The sequence below is a fragment of the Artemia sp. Qi Xiang Cuo genome, chromosome 8 (genome assembly GCF_049724085.1).
Source record: "Artemia sp. Qi Xiang Cuo chromosome 8, ASM4972408v1, whole genome shotgun sequence".
In the NCBI taxonomy this organism is placed as follows: Eukaryota; Metazoa; Arthropoda; class Branchiopoda; order Anostraca; family Artemiidae; genus Artemia; species Artemia sp. Qi Xiang Cuo.
The window spans coordinates 74251803-74275566 of NC_142801.1; the positions used below are offsets into that span (position 1 = coordinate 74251803).

The window sequence follows — 23764 nt, forward strand, 5'->3', positions numbered from 1 at the left end:
CGTAGAAGTAACATTTTTTGATTGTGATAACAACTTTTCTGTCAGAAGTAGCAAGTTTTGCTTAACACTAACGAACATTCTCATCAAGGTAATGATATTTTACCTTAATACTAACATACTTTTACTGAACACACACAAGTTTCTCTTAGAAATAATACTTTTCATCAATGATAACACTTTTTCTGTTCGAACTAGCAAGTTTTCTACCAAATATAATAAATTTTCTCTTAGAAGTAACATTTTTTGATTGTTATAATCACTTATCTGTCAGAAGTAGCAAGTATTACTCCACAAGCCCATACCGCATCATAAAAGTGACGATATTTTAACAGCATAATAACATCCATGTACTGAACACACAAATTAAGAATAGACATAATCAGTTTCTGCAATGAGAAAACTTTTTCTGGTATACCTCTATAGTCTTCTATCAAAAATACCAAATTTTTTTCGTAGAAGTAACATTTTTTGATTGTGATAACAACTTTTCTGACAGAAGTAGCAAGTTTTGCTTAACACTAACAAACATTCTCATCAAAGTAACGACATTTTACCATAATAATAACATACTTTTACTGAACACACACAAACTTCTATTAGAAATAATATTTTTCATCAATGATAACACTTTTTCTGTTCGAACTAGCAAGTTTTCTACCAGAGATACCAAATTTTTTCTTAGAAGTAACTTTTTTTGATTGTGATAACAAATTTTCTGTCAGAAGTAGCGATTTTTGCTTAACATTAACAAACATTCTCATCAAAGTAATGATATTTACCTTAATACTAACGTACTTTTATTGAACACACACAAAGTTGTCTTAGAAATAATATTCTTTATCAGTGATAACACATTTTCTGTTCGCACTAGCAAATTTTCTGTCAAAGATGCCGAATTTTTTCTTAGAAGTAACATTTTTTGATTGTGATAACATCTTTTCTGTCAGATGTAGCTAATTTTGCTTAACAATTACAAACATTCTCATCAAGGTAGCGAGATTTTACATTAATACTAACATAATTTTACTGAAAACACACAAATTTCTCTTAGAACTAATATTTTTCATCAATGATAACACTTTTTCTGTTCGAACTAGCAAGTTTTCTACCAAAGATACCAAATTTTCTCTTAGAAGTAACATTTTTTTATTGTGATAACAGCTTTTCTCTCAGAAGTAGCGAGTTTTGCTTAACGCTAACAAACATTCTCATCAAAGTAAGGATATTTTACCTTAATACCAACATACTTTTACTGAACACACACAAATTTCTCTTAGAAATTATATTTTTCGTCAGTGATAACACTTTTTCTGTTCGAACTAGCAAATTTTCTGTCAAAGATACCAAATTTTTTCTTAGAAGTAACATTTTTTGATTGTGATAACAACTTTTCTGTCAGAATTAACAAGTTTTGCTTAACTCTAACAAACATTCTCATCAAAGTAATGATATTTTACCTTAATACTAACATACTTTTACTGAAAACACACAAATTTCTCTTAGAAATAATATTTTTCATCAGTGATAACACATTTTCTGTTCGAACTAGCAAGTTTTCTACAAAATTTACCAAATTTTTTCTTAGAAGTAACATTTTTTTATTGTCATAAAAATTTTTCCGTCAGAAGTAGCAAGTTTTGCTTAACACTTAACAGACATTCTCATCAAAGTAACGACATTTTACCTTAATACTAACATACTTTTAATGAAAACACACAAATTTCTATTAAAAATAATAATTTTCGTCAGTGATAACACTTTCTGTTCGAACTAGCAAGGTTTCTACCAAAGATATAAAATATTTTTTTAGAAGTAACATTTTTTTTATTGTGATAACAACTTTTCTGTCAGAAGTAGCAAGTTTTGCTTAACACTAACAAACCTTCTCATAAAAGTAATGATATTTTACCCTAATACTAACATACTTTTACTGAACACACACAAATTACTCTTAGAAATAATATTTTTCGTCAGTGATAGCACTTTTTCTGTTCGAACTAGCAAATTTTCTAACAAAGATACCAAATTTTTTCTTAGAAGTAACATTTTTTGATTGTGACAACAACTTTTCTGTCAGAAGTAGCAAGTTTTGCTTAACACTAACAGACATTCTCATCAAAATAATGATATTTTACCTTAATACTAACATACTTTTACTGAACAAACACAAATTTCTCTTAGTAATAATATTTTTCGTCAGTGATAACACTTTTTCTGTTCGAACTAGCAAATTTTCTGTCAAAGATACCAAGTTTTTTCTTACAAGTAACATTTTTTGATTGTGATGACAACTTTTCTGTCAGAAGTAGCAAGTTTTGCTTAACGCTAACTGACATTCTCATCAAAGTAATGATATTTTACCTTAATACTAACATACTTTTACTGAACACACACACAAATTTCTCTTAGAAATAATATTTTTCATCAATGATAACACCTTTTCTGTTCGAACTTGCTAGTTTTCTACCAAAGATACAAAATTTTTTCTTAGAAGTAACATTTTTTGATTGTGATAACAACTTTTCTGTTCGAACTTGCTAGTTTTCAGTCAAAGATACCAAATTTTTTCGTAGAAGTAACATTTTTTGACTGTGATAACAACTTTTCTGTCAGAAGTAGCAAGTTTTGCTTAACACTAACAAACATTCTCATCAAAGTAATGAATTTTTACCTTAATACTAACATACTTTTACTGAACACACACAAGTTTCTCTTAGAAATAATATTTTTCATCAATGATAACACTTTTCTGTTCGAACTAGCAAGTTTTCTGTCTAAGATACCAATATTTTTCTTAGAAGTAACATTTTTTGATTGTAATAGCAACCTTTCTGTCAGAAGTAGCAAGTTTTGCTTAACACTAACGAACATTCTCATCAAAGTAATGATATTTTACCTTAATACTAACATACTTTTACTGAACACACACAAGTTTCTCTTAGAAATAATATTTTTCATCAGTGATAACACTTTTTCTGTTTGAACTAGCAAGTATTCTATCAAAGATACCAAATTTTTTCTTAGAAGTAACATTTTTTTATTTTAATAACAGCTCTTCTGTCAGAAGTAGCAAGTTTTGCTTAACACTAACAAACATTTTCATCAAAGTAATGATATTTAACCTTAATACAAACATACTTATACTGAACACACACAAATGTCTCTTATAAATAATATTTTTCGTCAGTGATAACACTTTTTCTGTTCGAACTAGCAAGTTTTCTACCAAAGATACCAAATTTTTTTCGTAAAAGTAAAATTTTTTTATTGTGATAAAAACTTTTCTGTCAGAAGTAGCAAGTTTTGCTTAACACTAACAAACCTTTTCATCAAAGTAACAACTTTTTTCCTTAATACTAACTTACATTTACTGAACACACACAAATTTCTCTTAGAAATAATATTTTTCGTTTCTATGTCTGAATATATTTGTTTACATGTCTGAGTTGGTGTTTGGTTAGGTTAGCTAAGTTAGGTTAGGTTAGCTAGTAAAAACATTTCTCCATGTTTAAGTTAGGTTAAGTTAGGTTGACTTATCATGAACGCCCATGATAAGTTAACCTAACCTAACTTAAACATGGAGAATTGTTTACTAGCTAACCTAACCTAGCTAACCTAAACTAACCAAACACCAACCCAGACATGTAAACAAATATATTCAGACATAGACACGAAAAATATTATTTCTAAGAGAAATTTGTGTGTGTTCAGTAAAAGTATGTTAGTATTAAGGTAAAATGTTGTTACTTTGATGAGAAGGTTTGTTAGTGTTAAGCAAAACTTGCTACTTCTGACAGAAAAGTAGTTATCACATTAAAAAAATGTTACTTTTACGAAAAAAAAAGTGTTCGAACAGAAAAAGTGTTATCACTGACGAAGAATATTATTTCTAAGAGAAATTTGTGTGTGTTCAGTAAAAGTATGTTAGTATTAAGGTAAAATATCATTACTTTGATGAGAATGTTTGTTAGTGTTAAGCAAAACTTGATACTTCTGACAGAAGAGTTGCTATCAAAATAAAAAAATGTTACTTCTAATGTACAAATTGGTATTTTTGGTAGAAAACTTGCTAGTACGAACAGAAAAAGTGTTATCATTGATGAAAAATATTAATTCTAAGAGAAACTTGTGTGTGTTCAGTAAAAGTATGTTAGTATTAAGGTAAAAAATCATTACTTTGATGAGAATGTTTGTTAGTCTTAAGCAAAACTTGCTACTTCTGACAGAAAAGTTGTTATCACAGTCAAAAAATGTTACTTCTACGAAAAAATTTGGTATCTTTGACTGAAAATTTGCTAGTTCGAACAGAAAAGTTGTTATCACAATCAAAAAATGTTACTTATAAGAAAAAATTTTGTATCTTTGGTAGAAAACTTGCTAGTTCGAACAGAAAAAGAGTTATCATTGATGAAAAATATTATTTCTAAGAGAAATTTGTGTGTGTGTTCAGTAAAAGTATGTTAGTATTAAGGTAAAATATCATTACTTTGATGAGAATGTCAGTTAGCGTTAAGCAAAACTTGCTACTTCTGACAGAAAAGTTGTTATCACAATAAAAAAATGTTACTTCTAAGAAAAAACTTGGTATCTTTGACAGAAAATTTCCAAGTTCGAACAGAAAAAGTGTTATCACTGACGAAAAATATTATTTCTAAGAGAAATTTGTGTGTGTTCAGTAAATGTATGTTAGTATTAAGGTAAAATATTGTTATTTAGATGAGAAGGTTTGTTAGTGTTAATCAAAACTTGATACTTCTGACAGAAAAGTAGTTATCACATTAAAAAAATGTTACTTTTAAGAAAAAAAAAGTGTTCGAACAGAAAAAGTGTTATCACTGACGAAGAATATTATTTATAAGAGAAATTTGTGTGTGTTCAGTAAAAGTATGTTAGTATTAAGGTAAAATATCATTACTTTGATGAGAATGTTTGTTAGTGTTAAGCAAAACTTGATAATTCTGACAGAAGAGTTGCTATCAAAATCAAAAAATGTTACTTCTAAGGTGCAATTTGGTATCTTTGGTAGAAAACTTGCTAGTTCAAACAGAAAAAGTGTTGTCATTGATGAAAAATATTAATTCTAAGAGAAAATTGTCTGTGTTCAGTAAAAGTATGTTAGTATTATGGTAAAAAATCATTACTTTGATGAGAATGTTTGTTAGTCTTAAGCAAAACTTGCTACTTCTGACAGAAAAGTTGTTATCACAGTCAAAAAATGTTACTTCTACGAAAAAATTTGGTATCTTTGACTGAAAATTTGCTAGTTCGAACAGAAAAGTTGTTATCACAATCAAAAAATGTTACTTATAAGAAAAAATTTTGTATCTTTGGTAGAAAACTTGCTAGTTCGAACAGAAAAAGTGTTATCATTGATGAAAAATATTATTTCTAAGAGAAATTTGTGTGTGTGTTCAGTAAAAGTATGTTAGTATTAAGGTAAAATATCATTAATTTGATGAGAATGTCAGTTAGCGTTAAGCAAAACTTGCTACTTCTGACAGAAAAGTTGTTATCACAATAAAAAAATGTTACTTCTAAGAAAAAACTTGGTATCTTTGACAGAAAATTTCCAAGTTCGAACAGAAAAAGTGTTATCACTGACGAAAAATATTATTTCTAAGAGAAATTTGTGTGTGTTCAGTAAAAGTATGTTAGTATTAAGGTAAAATATCATTACTTTGATGAGAATGTCTGTTAGTGTTAAGCAAAACTTGATACTTCTGACAGAAAAATTGTTATCACAATCAAAAAATGTTACTTCTAAGAAAAAATTTGGTATCTTTGGTAGAAAATTTGCTAGTTCGAACAGAAAAAGTGCTATCACTGACGAAAAATATTATTTCTAAGAGTAATTTGTGTGTGTTCAGTAAAAGTATGGTAGTATGAAGGTAAAATTTCGTTACTTTGATGAGAATGTTTGTTAGTGTTAAGCAAAACTTGCTACTTCTGACAGAAAAGTTGTTATCACAATAAAAAAATTTTACTTCTAAGAAAAAATTTGGTATCTTTGGTAGAAAACTTGCTAGTTCGAACAGAAAATGTGTTATCATTGATGAAAAATATGATTTTTAAGAGAAATTTGTGTGTGTTCAGTAAAAGTATGTTAGTATTAAGGTAAAATATCATTACTTTGATGAGAATGTTTGTTAGCGTTAAGCAAAACTTGCTACTTCTGACAGAAAAGTTGTTGTCACAATAAAAAAATGTTACTTCTACGAAAACATTTGGTATCTTTGACAGAAAATTTGCTGGCTCGAACAGAAAAAGTGTTATCACTGACGAAAAATATTATTTCTATGAAAAATTTGTGTGTGTTCAGTAAAAGTATGTTAGTATTAAGGTAAAATATTATTACTTTGATGAGAATGTCTGTTAGTGTTAAGTAAAACTTGCTACTTCTAACAGAAAAGTTGTTATCACAATAAAAAAATGTTACTTCTACGAAAAAATTTGGTATCTTTGACAGAAAATTTGCTAGTTCGAACAGAAAATGTGTTATCATTGATGAAAAACATTATTTCTAAGAGAAATTTGTGTGTGTTCAGTAAAAGTATGTTAGTATTAAGGTAAAATATCATTACTTTGATGAGAATGTTTGTTAGTGTTAAGGAAAATTGCTACTTCTGACAGAAAAGTTGTTATTACAATCAAAAAATGTTACTTCTAAGAAAAATTTGGTATCTCTGGTAGAAAACTTGCTTATTCGAACCGAAAAAGTGTTATCATTGACGAAAAATATTATTTTTAAGAGAACTTTCTGTGTGTTCAGTAAAAGTAAGTTAGTATTATGGTAAAATGTCATTACTTTGATGAGAAGGTTTGTTAGTGTTAAGCAAAACTTGCTACTTCTGTCAGAAAAGTTGTTATCACAATCAAAAAATGTTACTTCTACGAAAAAAATTTGGTATCTTTGACAGAAAACTTGCTAGTTCGAACAGAAAAAGTGTTATCACTGACGAAAAATATTATTTCTAAGAGAAATTTCTGTGTGTTCAGTAAAACTATGTTAGTATTAAGGTAGAATGCCGTTACTTTGATGAGAATGTTTGTTAGTGTTAAGCAAAACTTGCAACTTCTGACAGAAAAGTTGTTATCAAAATCAAAAAATGTTAATTCTAAGAAAACATTTTATATTTATTGTAGAAAACTTGCTAGTTCGAACAGAAAAAGTGTTATCATTGACGAAAAATATTATTTCTAAGAGAAATTTGTGCGTGTCCAGTAGAAGTATGTTAGTATTATGGTAAAATGTCGTTACTTTGATGAGAAGGTTTGTTAGTATTAAGCAAAACTTGCTACTTCTGACAGAAAAGTTGTTATCATAATAAAAAAATGTTACTTCTATGAAAAAATTTGGTATCTTTGGAAGAAAACTTGCTAGTTCGAACAGAAAAAGTGTTATCACTGATGAAAAATATTATTTCTAAGAGAACTTTGTGTGTGTTCAGTAAAAGTATGTTAGTATTAAGGTAAAATATCATTACTTTGATGAGAAGGTTTGTTAGTGTTAAGCAAAACTTGCTACTTCTGACAGAAAAGTTGTTATCACAATCAGAAATGTTACTTCTACGAAAAAATTTGGTATCTTTGGTAGAAAACTTGCTAGTTCGAACAGAAAAAGTGTTATCACTGACGAAAAATATTATTTCTAAGATAAGTTTGTGTGTGTTCAGTAAAAGTATGTTAGTATTATGGTAAAATGTCGTTACTTTGATGAGAAGGTTTGTCAGTGTTAAGCAAAACTTGCAACTTCTGACAGAAAAGTTGTTATCACAATCAAAAAAATGTTACTTCTAAGAAAAAAATTGGTATCTTTGGTAGAAAACTTGCTAGTTCGAACAGAAAAAGTGTTATCACTGACGAAAAATATTATTTATAAGAGAAATTTGTGTGTGCTCAGTAAACATTTAATTAAAAAGCCTTTTGAAAGTATTGCTTGGTGATGGGATATTCAAAGAGCCATAAAGTAAAGTTGTATGTGAAAAGGATGAGTACTTCAAGTTGTAAAATTGGTTTAGGAGGGACATTACGTAAAGAACTTGTTCTGTAATAATATAGAAAAGCCTTTTGTAAAGTTGTGTGTGAAAAGGATAGGTACTTCAACTTGTAAAATTGGTTTAGGAAGGACATTATGAAAAGAACTTTTTCTGAAATGCCCTTTGAAAAGTATTGCTTGGTGTTGGAGCATTCAAAAATCTGTAAACTAAAGTTTTGGGTGAAAAGGACGGGTACTTCAAACTTTTAAAATGGGTTTAGGAAGGACATTAAGAAAATAACTGGTTCTGAAATACCTTTGAAAAGTATTGCTTGGTGTTGGAGCATTCAAAAAGCTGTAAAGTAAAGTTGTGGGTGAAAAGGATGGGTACTTCAACTTTTAAAATGGGTTTAGGAAGGTCAATAAGAAAAAAACTTGTTCTTAAATGCCTTTTTAAAATTATTGCTTGGTGTTGTGCATTCAAACAGCTTTATAGTAAAGTTTTGTGTGACAAGGATGATTACTTCAACTTGTAAAATGGGGTTAGGAGGAACATTAAGAAAAGAAATTGTTCTGAAATGCTCTTTGAAAAGTATTGCTTGGTGCTGGAGCATTCAAAAAGCTGTAATGTAAAGTTGTGTGTAAAAAAGATTGGTACTTTAATTCGTAAAATGGGTTTAGGAGGGAGATTAAGAAAAGAGCTGGTTCTGAAATGCATTTGAAAAGTATTGCTTGGTGTTGGAGCATTCAAAAAAGCAGTATAGTAAAGTTGTGGGTGAAAAGGATGGGTACTTCAACTTGTAAAATGGGTTTAGGATGGACATTATGAAAAGAACTTGTTCTGAAATGCCTTTTGAAAAGTATTGCTTGGTGTTGGGCATTCAAAAAGCTGTAAAGTAAAGTTGTGGGTGAAATGGATGGGTACTTCAACTTGTAAAATGGGTTTAGGAAGGACATTAAGAAAAGAAATTGTTCTGAAATGCCCTTTGAAAAGTATTGCTTGGTGTTGGAGCATTCAAAAAGTTGTAAATTAAAGTTGTGGGTGAAAAGGATGGATACTTCAACTTGTAAAATGGGTTTAGGATGGACATTAAGAAAAGAACTTGTTCTGAAATGCCTTTCGAAAATTATTGCTTGGTGTTGGAGCATTCAAAAAGCTGTAAAGTAAAGTTGTGGGTGAAATGGATGGGTACTTCAATTTGTAAAATGGGTTTAGGAGGGACATTATGAAATTAACTTGTTCTGAAATGCCTTTTGAAAAGTATTGCTTGGTGTTGGGCATTCAAAAAAGCAGTATAGTAAAGTTGTGGGTGAAATGGATGGGTACTTCAACTTGTAAAATGGGTTTAGGATGGACATTAAGAAGAGAGGTTGTTCTGAAATGCTTTTTGAAAAGTATTGCTTGGTGTTGGAGCATTCAAAAAGCTGTAAAGTAAAGTTGTGGGTGAAAAGGATGGGTACTTCAATTTGTAAATTGGTTTAGGAAGGACATTAAGAAAAGAAATTGTTCTGAAATGCCCTTTGAAAAGTATTGCTTGGTGTTGGAGCATTCAAAAAGCTGTAAAGTAAAAGTGTGTGTAAAAACGATGGGTACTTCAATTTGTAAAATGGGTTTAGGAAGGACATTAAGAAAAGAACTGGTTCTGAAATGCCTTTGAAAAGTATTGTTTGGTGTTGGAGCATTCAAAAAAGCAGTATAGTAAAGTTGTGTGTAAAAAGGATGGGTACTTCAACTTCTAAAATGGGTTTAGGATGGACATTAAGAAAAGAACTTGTTCTGAAAAGAAAGGATAAAGCCTTAAAATAGTATTAAAAAATGGAGGCTCAGGGGCCTTTGGGAAACCGGTAGTCCTTTGGGGCGTCAGGGGACCTTTGAGGACCGGGGGCCCTTTGGGAGCCCGGGGACCTTTGAGGACAGGGGGCTTCGTTGGGGTTTGGGCTAGGGGTCTCGGTGCCCTTTGGGTTGGGGGTAGGGGACCTCACGACACTGTTCAAATCCAATTTTTGCATTATAAAGACAATATAGTTTTCCCCTTAAAACTTCTTCTTAAATCTCTTCTAAAATCATCTTTGTTTCGCCCAAATAATTCCATAAAATGTCTAAAAGGCTTTCGCCCAAAAAATCCCTAAACCAAATTTCAGTATGTTCCTTTTGTTTTTGACTTCTCTGCGCTGTCACATTTGAAATTATTTGGAAACCCTTTCCCGCGTTAATCTCTTCATCTCTAAGATCAAAACATTCGCCCGGAGTCAATTCTCCTGACATCATCTGTCAGACGTTAATTAACTTCGCCCGGAAACAATTCTCCTTGACATCATCTGTCAGACATTAATGAACTTTGCCTGGAAACATTTAACCCTGACATCATCTGTCAGACGTTAATTAACTTCGCCCGGAGACATTTCTCGGAAACGTGTTCTCCCTGGGGATTCCATGCCCATATTTGGTGTACCCGTGGGACTGACAGCACAGGTGTTCTCTCTAGGAACACTATGCCCATATTTGGTGCCCCGTCAGCATTAAACTAAATTGTAGATGGCAGCAGGGGTGAGGGATCGGACTCAATAAGGCCTTTCTACTAACTAGGCCCCCTCCCACGCTCATTTTTTTCTCAATGTCACCCAATTAAAATTTTGAGATAACCATTTTGTTCAGCATAGTCGAATATCTAATAAATATGTCTTTTAGGATGACTTAATCCCCCACAGTTCCCAGGGGAAGGGCTACAAGTTATGAACTTTGCCCATTGCTTACATATTGTATTGGTTATTGGGACATATACAGACATTTTCAGGAAGGATTTTTTCTGGTGGGGAGGGGCTGCAGGAGGGGGTTACTCAGGAGAAACTTTCCGTGGAGGATGTTTCTTTGGGGTAAGGGATATTTTTATGAAGGGGGCGCCGGATTTCCAAGCATTATTTAAAAAACGATCAGAAATTAAATTAAAAAAAAACAAGTTTTTTCAACTGAAAGTAAGAAGCAACATTAAAACTTAAAACGAACAGAAGTTATTACATATATGAGGGGGTTCTCCCCCAAGTCAATACCTCGCTCTTTACGCTACAGTTTTTCTTATTGCTTTCAAAAGAGCTATCTATTCTAATTAAACGGGCTTTGTAATTCAGGGGTTTGTGAATTAATTTTTTTTTTACTTTTAACGTAAAGAGCGTGGTATTGACTAAGGGGAGAACCCCCTCATATACGTAATAAAAAAAAACAATAAAAAAAAACAAGCGATACGGCTCAATAGTAATCGAAACTTTCAAAAACGAAATTTTGATGTCAATAAATGTATCAGAAGAATGGGCTTATAATAATGATTCTAAATATATAAATTTTAGTAAGTTTAGTATTACTCATCAAAGGCTACGAGCCTGAGAAAATTTACCTGATTTTTTTAAGGAGGGGAAACATCCCCTACAAGTGAAAGAATTTTAATGAAAATCACACCGTCAGATTCAGCGTATCAGAAAACCCTATTACATAGGTTTCAAGATCATATCTGCAAAAATATGCAACTTTGTATTTTTTGCCAGAAGAAAAATATGCGAATATAGAAGTTCGTTACGTAAGTTAATTTGTAAATTACGTCAGAACCAAATTTAGAGACAGCCATTTAGTAAAAGAAAAGTAAAATTTTTATGCAAATTTTGTTTACATTTCAATGACGATGAGCCAAAATAAAAGCTGCATTAACTAAAAAACGATCAGAAATTAAATAAAAAAACAAGTTTTTTAAACTGAAAGTAAGGAGCGACATTAAAACTTAAAACGAGCAGAAATTATTCCGTGTATGAAAGAGGCTGCCCCTCCTCAAAAAATTGCTCTTTCCGATAAAAATAGACTCTTTCTCACAACTTAATTTTTAAAAAAAATAAAAAACTTTAGCGTAAAGAGCGAGGCATTGAGGAGGGGAAAGCCTCTTTCATATACGGAATAATTTCTATTCGTTTGAAGTTTTAATTTCGCTCCTTACTTTCAGTTTAAAAACTTGTTTTTGTTTTTTTTTTAATCAGGATAAAGAGCCGATTCTTTTTATATATCTATCGGTATCAAATTTCCGCTTTTTAGAGTTTCGGTTACTATTGAGCCGGGTCGCTCCTTCCTTACAGTTCGTTACCAGGAACTGTTTGACAATGTCTAAGCTTGGATCCTAGTTTTTTGATCTGACATCTGGCAATAGTGACACCAAACAAACGTTTGGATTGCAACATTTAGCGGCACAAAACTCATTTTTAACTAAATGTCGCTGCTACTTTTTAGTAGCAAAAACTTAATTATTTTTTCGCTGCTACTATTGTTCTCTATGCATTTTTTACAGACATTTTTGTGGTTGTAGCGACTTAATTGCTACAGACTTTTTTTTTTTTTTTTTTTTTGGTCTGCTGCTAGTACTCGATCAACTTACATAATATTTTTAAATGAATTTAAGCTACTGATCGACTTGGGATTCAACACCTGGCCTGTTATAGCAGGTTCATTCCATCTTCCTACCCATAATGGCCTACAAATGTGTAAAATCCAAAAAATCTTAGACAGCAATATTTTTTAAATGTCTTAAATAATTGTACCCAAAAACACAAGATTCAACTATAGCTTCCTACGTTTGTGAGTTTTTATCTCAATAAGTTGTTTTTTGACAGGACTTTATCCACTTGATGTAAACTTTGTATTTGCCCAGTTCAGGCAATGCTTTTAGAAAATATTCAGTCCTTACTAGACTATTCGTTGTCTTGTCCCTTATCTTCCTCTTTCATCGTTAACGCAGTAGCGTTGACTCATTAAACAACGATGTGTCTCCCATCTTTTTTGACCCTTTTAAATCGTTAATTAAGAAAAAAAATATTTAGCAAAAAGAAGTATTTCAAAAAAAGTAAAGAGCCAAAGAAGAGAAAAATGAAGTCACATGGTGATTCTGTGTGTGTGTCGTCTGTGTGTGTGTGTGTCATCTCTGTTTTTGTGTCTTTTCTGTGTGTGTGTCGTCTCTGTGTGTTAGTCGTCTGTGTGTGTGTGTCATCTCTGTGTGTGTCGTCTCTATGTGTGTATCGTCTCTGTGTGTGTGTCGTCTCTGTGTGTTTGTCGTCTCTGTGTGTGTGTCGTCTCGGAGAGAAAAGGGCGGTTAGGAGCCCTCTAACCAGTTCTTTCAGAGGCTGCGCTTGAGCACTAAGTCTTCCATGTAAAAAGCCATGTTCCTTCCGTGTATTGTTTGTTCCTTCTTTTTTTCACCTCGCCACTTTATATTGGAGAACTGGGTGTAAAAACTTCGGAGGGTGCTCATTCGATTGGAATGTCCCCGGGTGCAAAAGTAACGGTTATAAAGTAAAAAAAAGAAAAAAGAGTGCTTCCAGTGATATTATGATGCTTGCAACTCTAGGGGTAAGGGCGTCAAAATATGCCAATAACGCATTTGAAAATAGGATACATATATAGATCTTTGTATAATAGCTGAGTATGTAACAACTTGTTCAAATTACAATTGTGCAAAATAAGTCGCACATGTAGACATGTCGTACATCCTTCGACTCATGATCATTCAGGTAACATTTTGGGAAGGGTCCTAAGTGATTAAAATTTAATTCCTACCGCTCGTTGAGGTTTCAATATGACTTTCCTAAATCAAAACATGTTCAAGATCATTCAAGCGTGCTCGGAATATCCTTTACATGCTGTAAATATACGTACACGCTTGTATATCCGTTTCAGATACTCAATTTCTAAGGATTTTCTTTTATACTCTGAGCTTTCCTTTAAAAAAATCTCCTTTCAGAGTTTGTGCTCTCAACAGTTCGTCCTTCCAAAACCGCATCAGCATGTATTGCCGCTTCTCGAAGATCTATGGGCCTCTTTCCAATTTGGACTGAACCATTGACCCAGCTGACTGGATACTCACTCTCTGAAGTTCTACCCCTTGTTGATCTCTATTTCTGGTAAGTATTATTGTTTCTTATCTAGATTGGCGGTGCCATCAATCACTGAATAAAGTGCAACTTTTGCTGGCATTTATGATTGTTGCAAATAAATAGGTGGATAGTATTTTTAAATGAATTGGAGATTGACTGTTGAAGATAGCATGTTCATCAAAGTTTTTATTAAATGAAAACGAATGGTGTGACCATATTTTTAGGCAAGCTCTTCTGGTAAAGATAGTCAGAACAAGTGATCTTTTGATTAGTTACTCTCGTCACCTCAGCTGAACACCTTCAACACTTAAGCCTTTTTCACGTCCAGAATAATTTTAGAACCTCGAGAAGACAAAGTTTTTTGGTACGCCTGGTTTTATTTTCATAATTTATATTTTTCGGATGTTGATTGCCTAATTTGTATTCTTTGGTTATTATTCTGCGCCAATTTTAACATTTTAGACCGATTAGCTGCAAGTTTACTGAAAAGAAGAGTCATTGCGAAGACCAAAGGCCTGATCGAGGGAAATGAGGTGACAAAAGCCTCCGATGCCAGCAGCTATATATATATATATATATATATATATATATATATATATATATATATATATATATATATAGTACTGGGCCCCGGCACTCGGCACGTGGCAGGCTTCTATATATAAATTCTCACTGTCGCTTGTCTTCTAAAAGCAGACAATTTGAGTCTTTTCTTGATGCCATGACATCCAAATGGACCTTAAATTAGAAGTTGTGTCTTTGTAAAATTGCATTTTTTTTTATTTGACCTTTAATTTTTGCCTCGGCTTGTCTTTTGTGATTATGAAACACATATCGCGGAACCTTTTTTTGTTTTAATTGTTCAGATAGTAGGACAAAAACTTCTTTTTCTTCCCGCGATTTATCTAGTCCAGGTTTTTATTTTCAAAGGCAGGAAGGACATCGGCGACTACCTTTGTTTCATCTTATTCTTTCAGAATGTGGGACAAAAACTTCATACGATTTAAACGAGTTTCTCCGGTCATATTTTTGATTTTCACAGACAAAGCCAAAATTAATGTAATATTTCATGCGAAAACCCATAACCCAATCATCATCGCTATCATTTACAATCTGTCTGCTGCATGATACTTCGGCTTACCTTTTTTCATGATGAAATACGTATCGCAGAACCTTCGTTTTTTTAAAAAAGGCATGGGGCACGCGACAGGCTTCTATATATAGATTCTCACTGCCGCTTGTATTCTTTAACGCAGACAATTTGAGCCTTTTCTGGATGTCATTACGTCCAAATGGACCTTAAATAAGAAGTGGGGCCTTTGTAAAATTATATTTTTTTTATTGGACCTTTAACTTTTGCCTCGGCTTGTCGTTTGTCATTATGAATGACATATTGCCGAACCTTTGTTTCTTTTAATTGTTCATGTGGAGGGACAAAAACTTCTTTTTCTTTGAACGATTTATCTAGTCCAGGTTTTTGATTTTATAAGGTATGGGAAGCATTGATGACAACCCTTTTTTCTTTTAATTGTTCAGGTTGTGGGACAAAAATTTTTTTTTGCCTTGGCTTGTCTTTTGTCATTATGAAAGACATATCACCGAACCTGTGATTCTTTTAATTGTTCAGGTGGTGGGACAAAACTTCTTTTTCTTCCAACAATTTATTGACACGTTTCGATTCTCGCTGTCCGGGTTGATTTTCATTGACTCGCTGCTCTTCATTTTCATTTTTGAATCCCCCACTTGTTCTGTGTCGTCTGTCTTCTAGCCGCGTGTGTCTTTGCCCTTCATTTCATTTTTGACACGCTCTAATTGTCGTTTTCACATATCTTCTAATCGCCCATATCTTTGCTCTTCATTTTTATTTTTGACACATTTTTGAGTTATGACTACTTAAGACAACTTAACAAAGACCTTTGCTTTAGCTGCCCGTATTGGCGTTGTCGGAATTGATAGTTCAGGTGTTGGTTCCAAAGAATAATCATATATAGTAACTACAACTGCAAATTTTCGTTTTTTTGGGCCTTTCAACAGACATTATATTATATAAATAACTGTCGGCCACCCTTGAAACACCTACACCCTGGTTAGGGGAGATGTACGGGGCGGATCAAAAGTCACTGACTCATTTGAATTTTTAATAGCTTTTTTTTTTACCATTTATATGCATGAAATAGATATTGTATTGGAGTTGAAATGACATGAGAGGTAACTCTGCGGTAGACGCTAAACCACGTAATCTGAGTCCCTTTGAAAGCTCAGTGAAACCAATTCCATTTATTTTCTAAAGCTGCACTCCTATATTGCATTTTCAAAATATTTTACTGGACCATCAAGAAAACTCTGCCTCAAACCTCGTCTCAACCCTTAAAAAAACATACCTGCCTTTCAGTCCTTATCTTTAATGTCAAAAGTTTCGAAACAGGGCAAGAATAAAAACAAACAAAAAACTCTCAATGTTGAGAAACCTGACTCCATGCTTAATTTACCGATTCTGGGTCGTCTGGTTCAGGGCCCTATCCAGAATTTTTTTTTTTTTTTGGCAGGGGTTTTACAAACGGATTTTTTTTCGGGGGAGGGGGTTTACACAAAAAAAACTCAAAAAACGTATAATTTTCTTTTATATTCATCTTGGTAACCTACGTTTTTACGAGAATGACAGACATTTTTTTTTTGGGGGGGGGGGTCAAACCCCCTAACCCTCCCCCCCCCCCCCGGATACGATCTTGGTCTGGTTACCCATCAGTAGTCCTGCCCATTACGGGTGTGAAACGCTCATGATAACTTAACCTGCTGCTAGTAGGAGACTGCGTGTAGGAGCTTGAATGTGTATGGTCTAGCTTAAGGTAGGAAGTAAGGTACATAGTTAAGCAGGATTGTGGCCTTGTCACGTTTATATGGATTATTTTGATGAATTTTGTCCTAAAGAACACGACGAAGACAGTTGGGGAGCATGGAATCAAATAAGAAGGAATCCTAAATAGATTAGAATATTTTTTTTAGAAAAAATAGTTTCGAAAAGCCTAGTTTCAGAATAATTTATGATGTTTTAAATTGCAAATTAATTTCTAAGGTAAATGAATTAAATAAATATAAACAAACTTAGAATGTTTAATAGCTCATGTTTCTCTGTTAATTGTTTTCCTTAAATAAAAAATTTTTGAAGAAATAACAAGATATGAACGAAATTACTATATTGGCTACTGTATGTAGTCCATGCATCCCACATTTTTTTCACTGCCAAACTAATATTTACTATACGCTTTATCGTTTTTATTTTAGTGGAAATTCATCGCTAGTTAGTGCTAACGCATCTCTGAGTTCGTGTGACAACGAAACTCCAGACAGTGGTGTTGCATCGGATATCGAAGTCTCGAACACTGATAGCGTTGATTCTGATCGCTCCTTTGGCATAACTCCAAAAAGAAAGCAAGTATCTTATAACTCGGATACGACCAAACGCAGAAAAAATTAAGTTATTTAATACTCTTTTCGAGTCTGTGATTATGTTTCCTAGATTTTGCTTTAATTTTGTTGATTTATCTGTATGTTCATACCTGAACAAGGTCACTAAACCGAATGTTGAAAACAAAAATCAAAAAGTAATAATTTGTCAAAATAGTGAAAAAAGAGGATTTGTATGGGATTTTTAAAGAAACTATAAGAAAATCGTAAAAATGACAAGACCACTTAAAGGTAAAGGCCAAAAATATTTTTAAGTCTTAAAAAAATTATAACTCTGAATATAAATAAGTAGGCGAATTCATATTCGAAGCAGGGAAAAAGAATTCCTCCACTTAGTGTTCTATATAATTCTGTGATTATGTTTCCTAGATTTGGCTATAATTTTATATATTTTTTTTTGTATGTTCATAAAATGATACCTGAACAAGGTCACTAAACTGAATGTAAAAAATCCATAATTTGTCAAAACAGTGAAAAAAGAGGATTTGTATGGGATTTATAAAGAAACTGTAAGAAAATCGTCAAAATGACAGGACCTTTTAAAGCTGAAGGCCAAAAATATTATAAGATCTTAAAAAAAAAAAAATTATAACCTAAAGATAAATAAGTAAGGGATTCTATAATTCATATTCGAAGCGCAGAAAAAGAATTCCACAATTATTTGTTTTTAATAAGTCTGTGATAATGTTTCTGAGATTGTGATTCTATTTGTAGCCTTTGTTAATATCCCACCTGAACAGTGTCAATAGTATACCAGAAAATATTCGTGTGAATTTTGGGTTCTAGTGATTTATTCTCTGAGAAATAGGAAGCTAAGTATTTAGAAAGTATTCTATACTGGTTTTATCTTAAAGTGAGTGTACTTGTTAAAAAAAAAAGCTTTCGTCTGCATGAATTCAAGTGCAGAAAAGAGATAGTGTTTAATAGTACCCTTCTCCAAGTCTGTGGTTATGTTTCTGACAACAATTTAATTTTTTGGTATTTATTTATGTATTCAAATTATCTTATCTGAACACTGCCAATACTATAATTACCAGAAATGTCTCATGTAGGATTTCTGTTCTAGTCTTGAATCTTAATCGTAATCCTAATTTCTTTTCTATTTTATTCATGAGGAATCAGGAGCTGATTTTGGAAATGTTATTCAGAAAGTAAATCTAAAAAAAATGCAAAGCTCTATATGAGCACTTAAATGAATGTCAAGCTCAATGTGGATACTAATCAATGTTGTTTTTTTTATGAAGAATGAGTGAAACTGCAATTTGCCATTTCCTTGGAATCAGTTTCAGCTAGAATTAGTCAGAATTTGTCTCTGATTCCTAAAAAAAATAAAAAATATTTTTCGGTGTTGATTTTACAGATTCTGTATTTTGAATCTAAATACATTTAAAGAAATAGATTTCAGATTCCCAAGGAATCAGAAACTAAGTTTTGACATTGTTACACAGGAATTAAATCCAATAGATGGGCAAAAGATTTTTTTAATGCCAAAAGTAATGACAAGTTCTTTGTACAAACAACTCAATATGTTTACTTATCTGAGGATCAGTCTAAAGAAGTGTCTTTTTTCGGTATGTCTTTTTAGAAGTTCAAAAACGCACCGCTTTCCTTGGTGGCGAATTTTTTCTATTACTCATGGACCTGAATAGAACGTTGCGTGAAATATGTACAGCCTGTGCTTCTATCTACCTTTAATTCTTGGCGCAGTCCCATTCACAATGAGATTTTTACTAATACCGAGGTTTAGCTAACGCTAATTTGAGCCAATCAGATTTTTCAGAGCACTTCCTGATTGACTAAAATTTCCATGAAAAAATCTTATTGTGAATGAGCCTTTAGAGAGGTAAGATGTTAAGCCAGCAATTTTTTTTATAGAATCACGCATAGGGGATGGGGTAAGCTTTGTCAAAACCTTTTCACTTTTTACTTGTGATGGTCATCTGGAGAGGAGGGGGACTGACACCTTCTGCCCTTCTCTGCGTGTACTCTTGGCTGCTTGGGACGTTGCATTTTTTACTTTTTGGTGTAAATAAGAAGCATATACCCTTGCAAAGAGCATATCAGCCCTCACGTTTAAAAATGTATTCCTGCATTTTTGGTATTGATATGTACACATTATCCATGGTTATTGCCCTCGCTGAATCGATTGGTGAAGTGTTGAAGTGATGAGATATTGCTATTTTGTTCCAAGCTAATCTCAAAGGCCATATGTACCTACAGTTATTCCTCTAATCTATTGTCTCTAAAAGAATAAAATTACCGGCCATGTAGTATATTGCATAGTTGGAAGGTCTAAAAATTTATTTCTTTACTTTATATTACATTTATTTATCTCAAATTGTCCTGTCACAGTTATTATTACTTTATAGTTACCTTTTTTCTTGAATTGGTCAATAATACTTTACATTGGATAGGCAGAAGGGCCGAAAAGCTTTATAAAGAAAAAACCTAATTTATCTCAAAATCACCCTTTTGTGGGGAATGCGTTGTGAGCGAGAGGGCTTGAAATTGTTGTTCTAAACGTAATATCATAAAATCCATATTTTCCTCCCAGCTAAAGGGCAGATAAGTCCCTAACTGCTTCTCCCTTTCTTCCTACATTCCCTCTTCTTCTTTCTCAGCGAAAAAGCAAATAACTCTATGCGTAATGAAAGGAAGGCATTTCTAATTTTCTTACATTTGGCTTGTTTTTCCCTTGTTGCACGTTTCTTCTTCCTCCTTCCCATCACAATTCTTGCGGTTTTATTTAAGAAGAAGGAGGGAGCATTTGTATACTTCTAAGGATATTTTTTTCCAAGGATATTTCTAATAGGCTACTTCTAAGGATATTTTCGTATCGTCTAGTCACGCTCAGTTTTTTTTTAGCTTTAATTTAGTTGCATCAAGTGGCCTTAAATTCAGTTATCATAATACAATATGTTTATTTGTATCTCTTTTTCATAAGACAGCAAGTTTAGTATCTCAATCAGTGGCGTCATTAAGGGAAGGGGCAGGGGGACACTTGTCCCCTATCCCTTCTAAATTTTTGAAAATGCTTTTTTTTGGGTATTTATATTGAAAATAGTTTTCTAAATATTTTCATTGAAAAATGAAGAAAACAACAAAACTGCCCCTCCCCCTCTTAGATTTTGAAAAATAAATTTTGCCCCCTCCCCTACATTTTGTGGACTGACACCACTGGTCTCCATACTAGTTGGTAATTATATGAAAGGTAATTTCTTATATTTAGTTTTCCGTCAAAGTTATTGTGCAATAAAATAGTGTATATTATTAATAGTTTTACTAAATTGCTTGGCGGCTTCCTATCTAGTAAACAAATTTAACCCAAATTCTTCCATATTCAAATTTAGCTCAAATCCTCCATCGTGTCGATGGTAAAACAATATGTATAATTTTAACGTTATCATAGTTTTGGAAATATATTGCCTATTAAATTTTATTCCGTTTTCGGTAATTCTTTATCTCCCCCTCTCTTATTCTCTTGTTGTCCCTGCTATTCTCTCTCTTTATGTAAGAATCAACTTCAAGGGGATATTGTTTCTTATGAAATGTCTACCTCCAAGGCCGTACCAAGGGAGAGGGGGGCTAGGGGATTTGAACCTCCCCCTGAAATGTTTTTCGACTCGTAAAAATGTAAAGAAAAATGAATATGGAAAATTTTTGTATGCGTTTTCTGAGTTTTTTTTTGTAACCCTCCCACCCCCCCCCCCCTGGAAAAAATCTTTTGTAAAACCTCCTCCAAAAAAAAAAATCCTGGATTTGGCCTTGCTATCTGTAGCCTGGGCGGATGATCATATAGTAATTACAAGAATTATGTAATCCTTATGGATAAAAAATTAATAATATAGCCAATAGTAATACAAATCTGAATGAGATTTTAGTGGATCATTCAATGAATAATTATGATCGAGATCGATCGTTCTGTGGTTGAAATAGATTATATCATATTGTTTCTCTCATAGTCTCATTTTCAGCATACAATTTTACAATTTTCAGCCGTGTTGTTCAAGCCGAGAATGACGAATTTGAAATCGGGTTTTGATACTAACGCTTGTATTCAATATACTGATATATTTATGCAGTATTCAGGATACAAATAAAATGAATAAAATGCCAAAAAATTTGAAAATAATGATTATGATTAAAAAGTCGGTGCAAGGATTTTCTTCGGAGGTTACTTTAAAATATAAAAATAAAATTACATTTATACATGTGTTTCTCGTGTATAGATGTTGGTTTATTTTTTGTGTGTGTGTGTGTGGGGGGGGGGGCAGCAAGGGATGTTCTTTGATTTGTTTATGCTTGACCGCATAGGAATTTTGTAGCCTTAGCAGGGAATCAGCGTCCCTTTGGCCTCCCCTCAAATGAGGTCTCTGGTCTCATGTATTAATACCAAAACTTTAGTATTGACGAGATATATGCCTACGAAAGTCTCGAATTGCTTCACTGAGAATATAAGCATCCTGAAGCCTAATCAGTCGCTTCATTTCTGCTTAAACACAATGGGGATGTGGTATAAAGTTTGGCTACGTAATATCTTGATTCTAGAGTTTGAATCTCTGTTTCTGAATTACCGGACTCATCCATTCATGTCTTGATAAAAAATGGTTTTAAGTTTTTCTCAAATGAATTTCCTAAAAAAAAAAAATTATCTCAGTGAAAATAAAGATGATAGAAAAAAAGTAAAAAAAAAAACATAAAAAGAATGGGCAATCTTAAAAGAGGAAGAGCTCATCCTGTATTGAAACTGAGAACAAACGTCTCCTGAATGAGGTCTTACCCCCACGTGATTGCCGGACATATGGGAAAACAATTGAAATGAGTAAAATATCCTTAGGATACCCGAGGAAAGGCTGACCAGGTCAAATTCTTAAGATATTTGTGCTAAATTTTGTTCCCCTTAACTCTCTGTCTTTTATGGTAGCCAAGGGTAGGCAGACCAGATCACATTCTAAGAAATAACTGGCTAAATTTCCTCCCCTAAATATCTGCCTTTTAACATAGCCGGGGGCAGTCTGGCCATGTCACATTGGTAAGAAATAATTGTCAAAAATTTTTAGGAAATATCTTGGCTACCCGTTGGTTTGTCTTTTAAAATAGCTGAGGGCAGATAGCCCATATCACATTTGTGAGTAACATGTAGCCAAATTTTGCTCCCTGTCAATGTTATTCATTTAATATAACCCAGAGCAGGCAGGCCAGGATGTATTTGTAAGAAGTAATTTGCCCATTATATCTACCCGTTGATGTCCCACTCACATAATAGCTAAGGGCAGACTAGCCAGGTCACATTTGTGAGTAGCAAGTTGCCAAATTTTACTCTCTGTTTTGGTATTCTTTTACGATAGCCAAGAAAAGGCAGGCAAAGTCACATTTGTAAGAAATAATTCACCAAGTTTGGCTACCCGTTGATGCCCCTTTTTTTAGAATAGCCTAGGGCAGACAGACTAGGTCACTTTTGTGAGCGATAAGTGGCCAAATTTTGCGCCCCGTTTGTGTCATTGTTTTAAGATAACCGAGGGCAGACAGGCCAGGTCATATTTGTCAGAAATCATTTGCCGAATTTGGCTTCCCGTAGATGTCGGTCTTTTAAGATAGTTAATTGGTGAGGAGTAATGACAAATTGTCAATTCTTTCCTGATAGGCTACTCTGTGAGTAGCCTATATATATAATAAAATAAATATAATAAAAAGGAAAATATAAATATAAAATATAAAAGGAATTTATAAATAATAAAAAGGAAAATAATTAGGAAAAGTGAGAGAACCTGTAATTAAGAATCTTGATTCTCTGTAGAAGCTAACAGGGAAGTTCATTATTGCTCTAAGCTTTTTTGAGGAGAGTCCGACAGATAAATTGATTATTCTTTTGATAAAATAGTAACTGGATTTTATTAAAAAAGTGAAAATGAATTATTTGTCTAATCAAGCATATTCCAGTTTTTTGAGATGACGTATTCTTGTTTATCCATCAAATTATTTTACTCAACTTCGTACAACCTTTGGAATAGAATCTTCTCTTGTCGCTGAACATTGTTTTCAGATGAGCATCTTGTAGTCAGCCCTTCAGTCATGCCTACAAAAAAGGGAGGGGGTACTCAATGTTAGTTCAGATGCCTGCCCCCTCTACTTGAATAATTATATCCTAAAAAATACTTTCGTTTTTTCACATTTTATTGCTTAAGGCCGGTCTCATTTTTTTTTCGGTGAAAAAAAATCTCATTTTTTTTCGGTGGTTTGTACAGCCAAAGTTGTTCAAAACTTAATCATTTGTGAATTGAAAAGAAACGAAAAATGACAGTACATCATTGGCAAAGGCTTTTTTTTTCTATTAGATCTACGATTTAGTATGTTTGAAGGGGATACAAACTCCTCTTGCATCACTGCTTGCAAATCAACTGTTAGGTCCAATTAATGCTTCCA

The 23764-nt window shown here is 32.7% G+C and overlaps 1 protein-coding gene across 1 annotated transcript in view; it reads left to right on the plus strand.

The window, feature by feature from the left end:
- The window catches only part of CycJ (Cyclin J), a 182391-nt gene extending 159396 nt beyond the window's left edge, over window positions 1-22995 (plus strand). Inside the window, exons 5-6 of the mRNA XM_089093748.1 lie at window positions 13744-13903; window positions 17159-22995. Of these exons, the coding sequence (XP_088949874.1) occupies window positions 13744-13903; window positions 17159-17351 (353 nt within the window). The 3' untranslated portion in view covers window positions 17352-22995. The remainder of the gene's footprint in view (window positions 1-13743; window positions 13904-17158) is intronic.
- The last annotated feature ends 769 nt before the right edge of the window (window positions 22996-23764 follow it).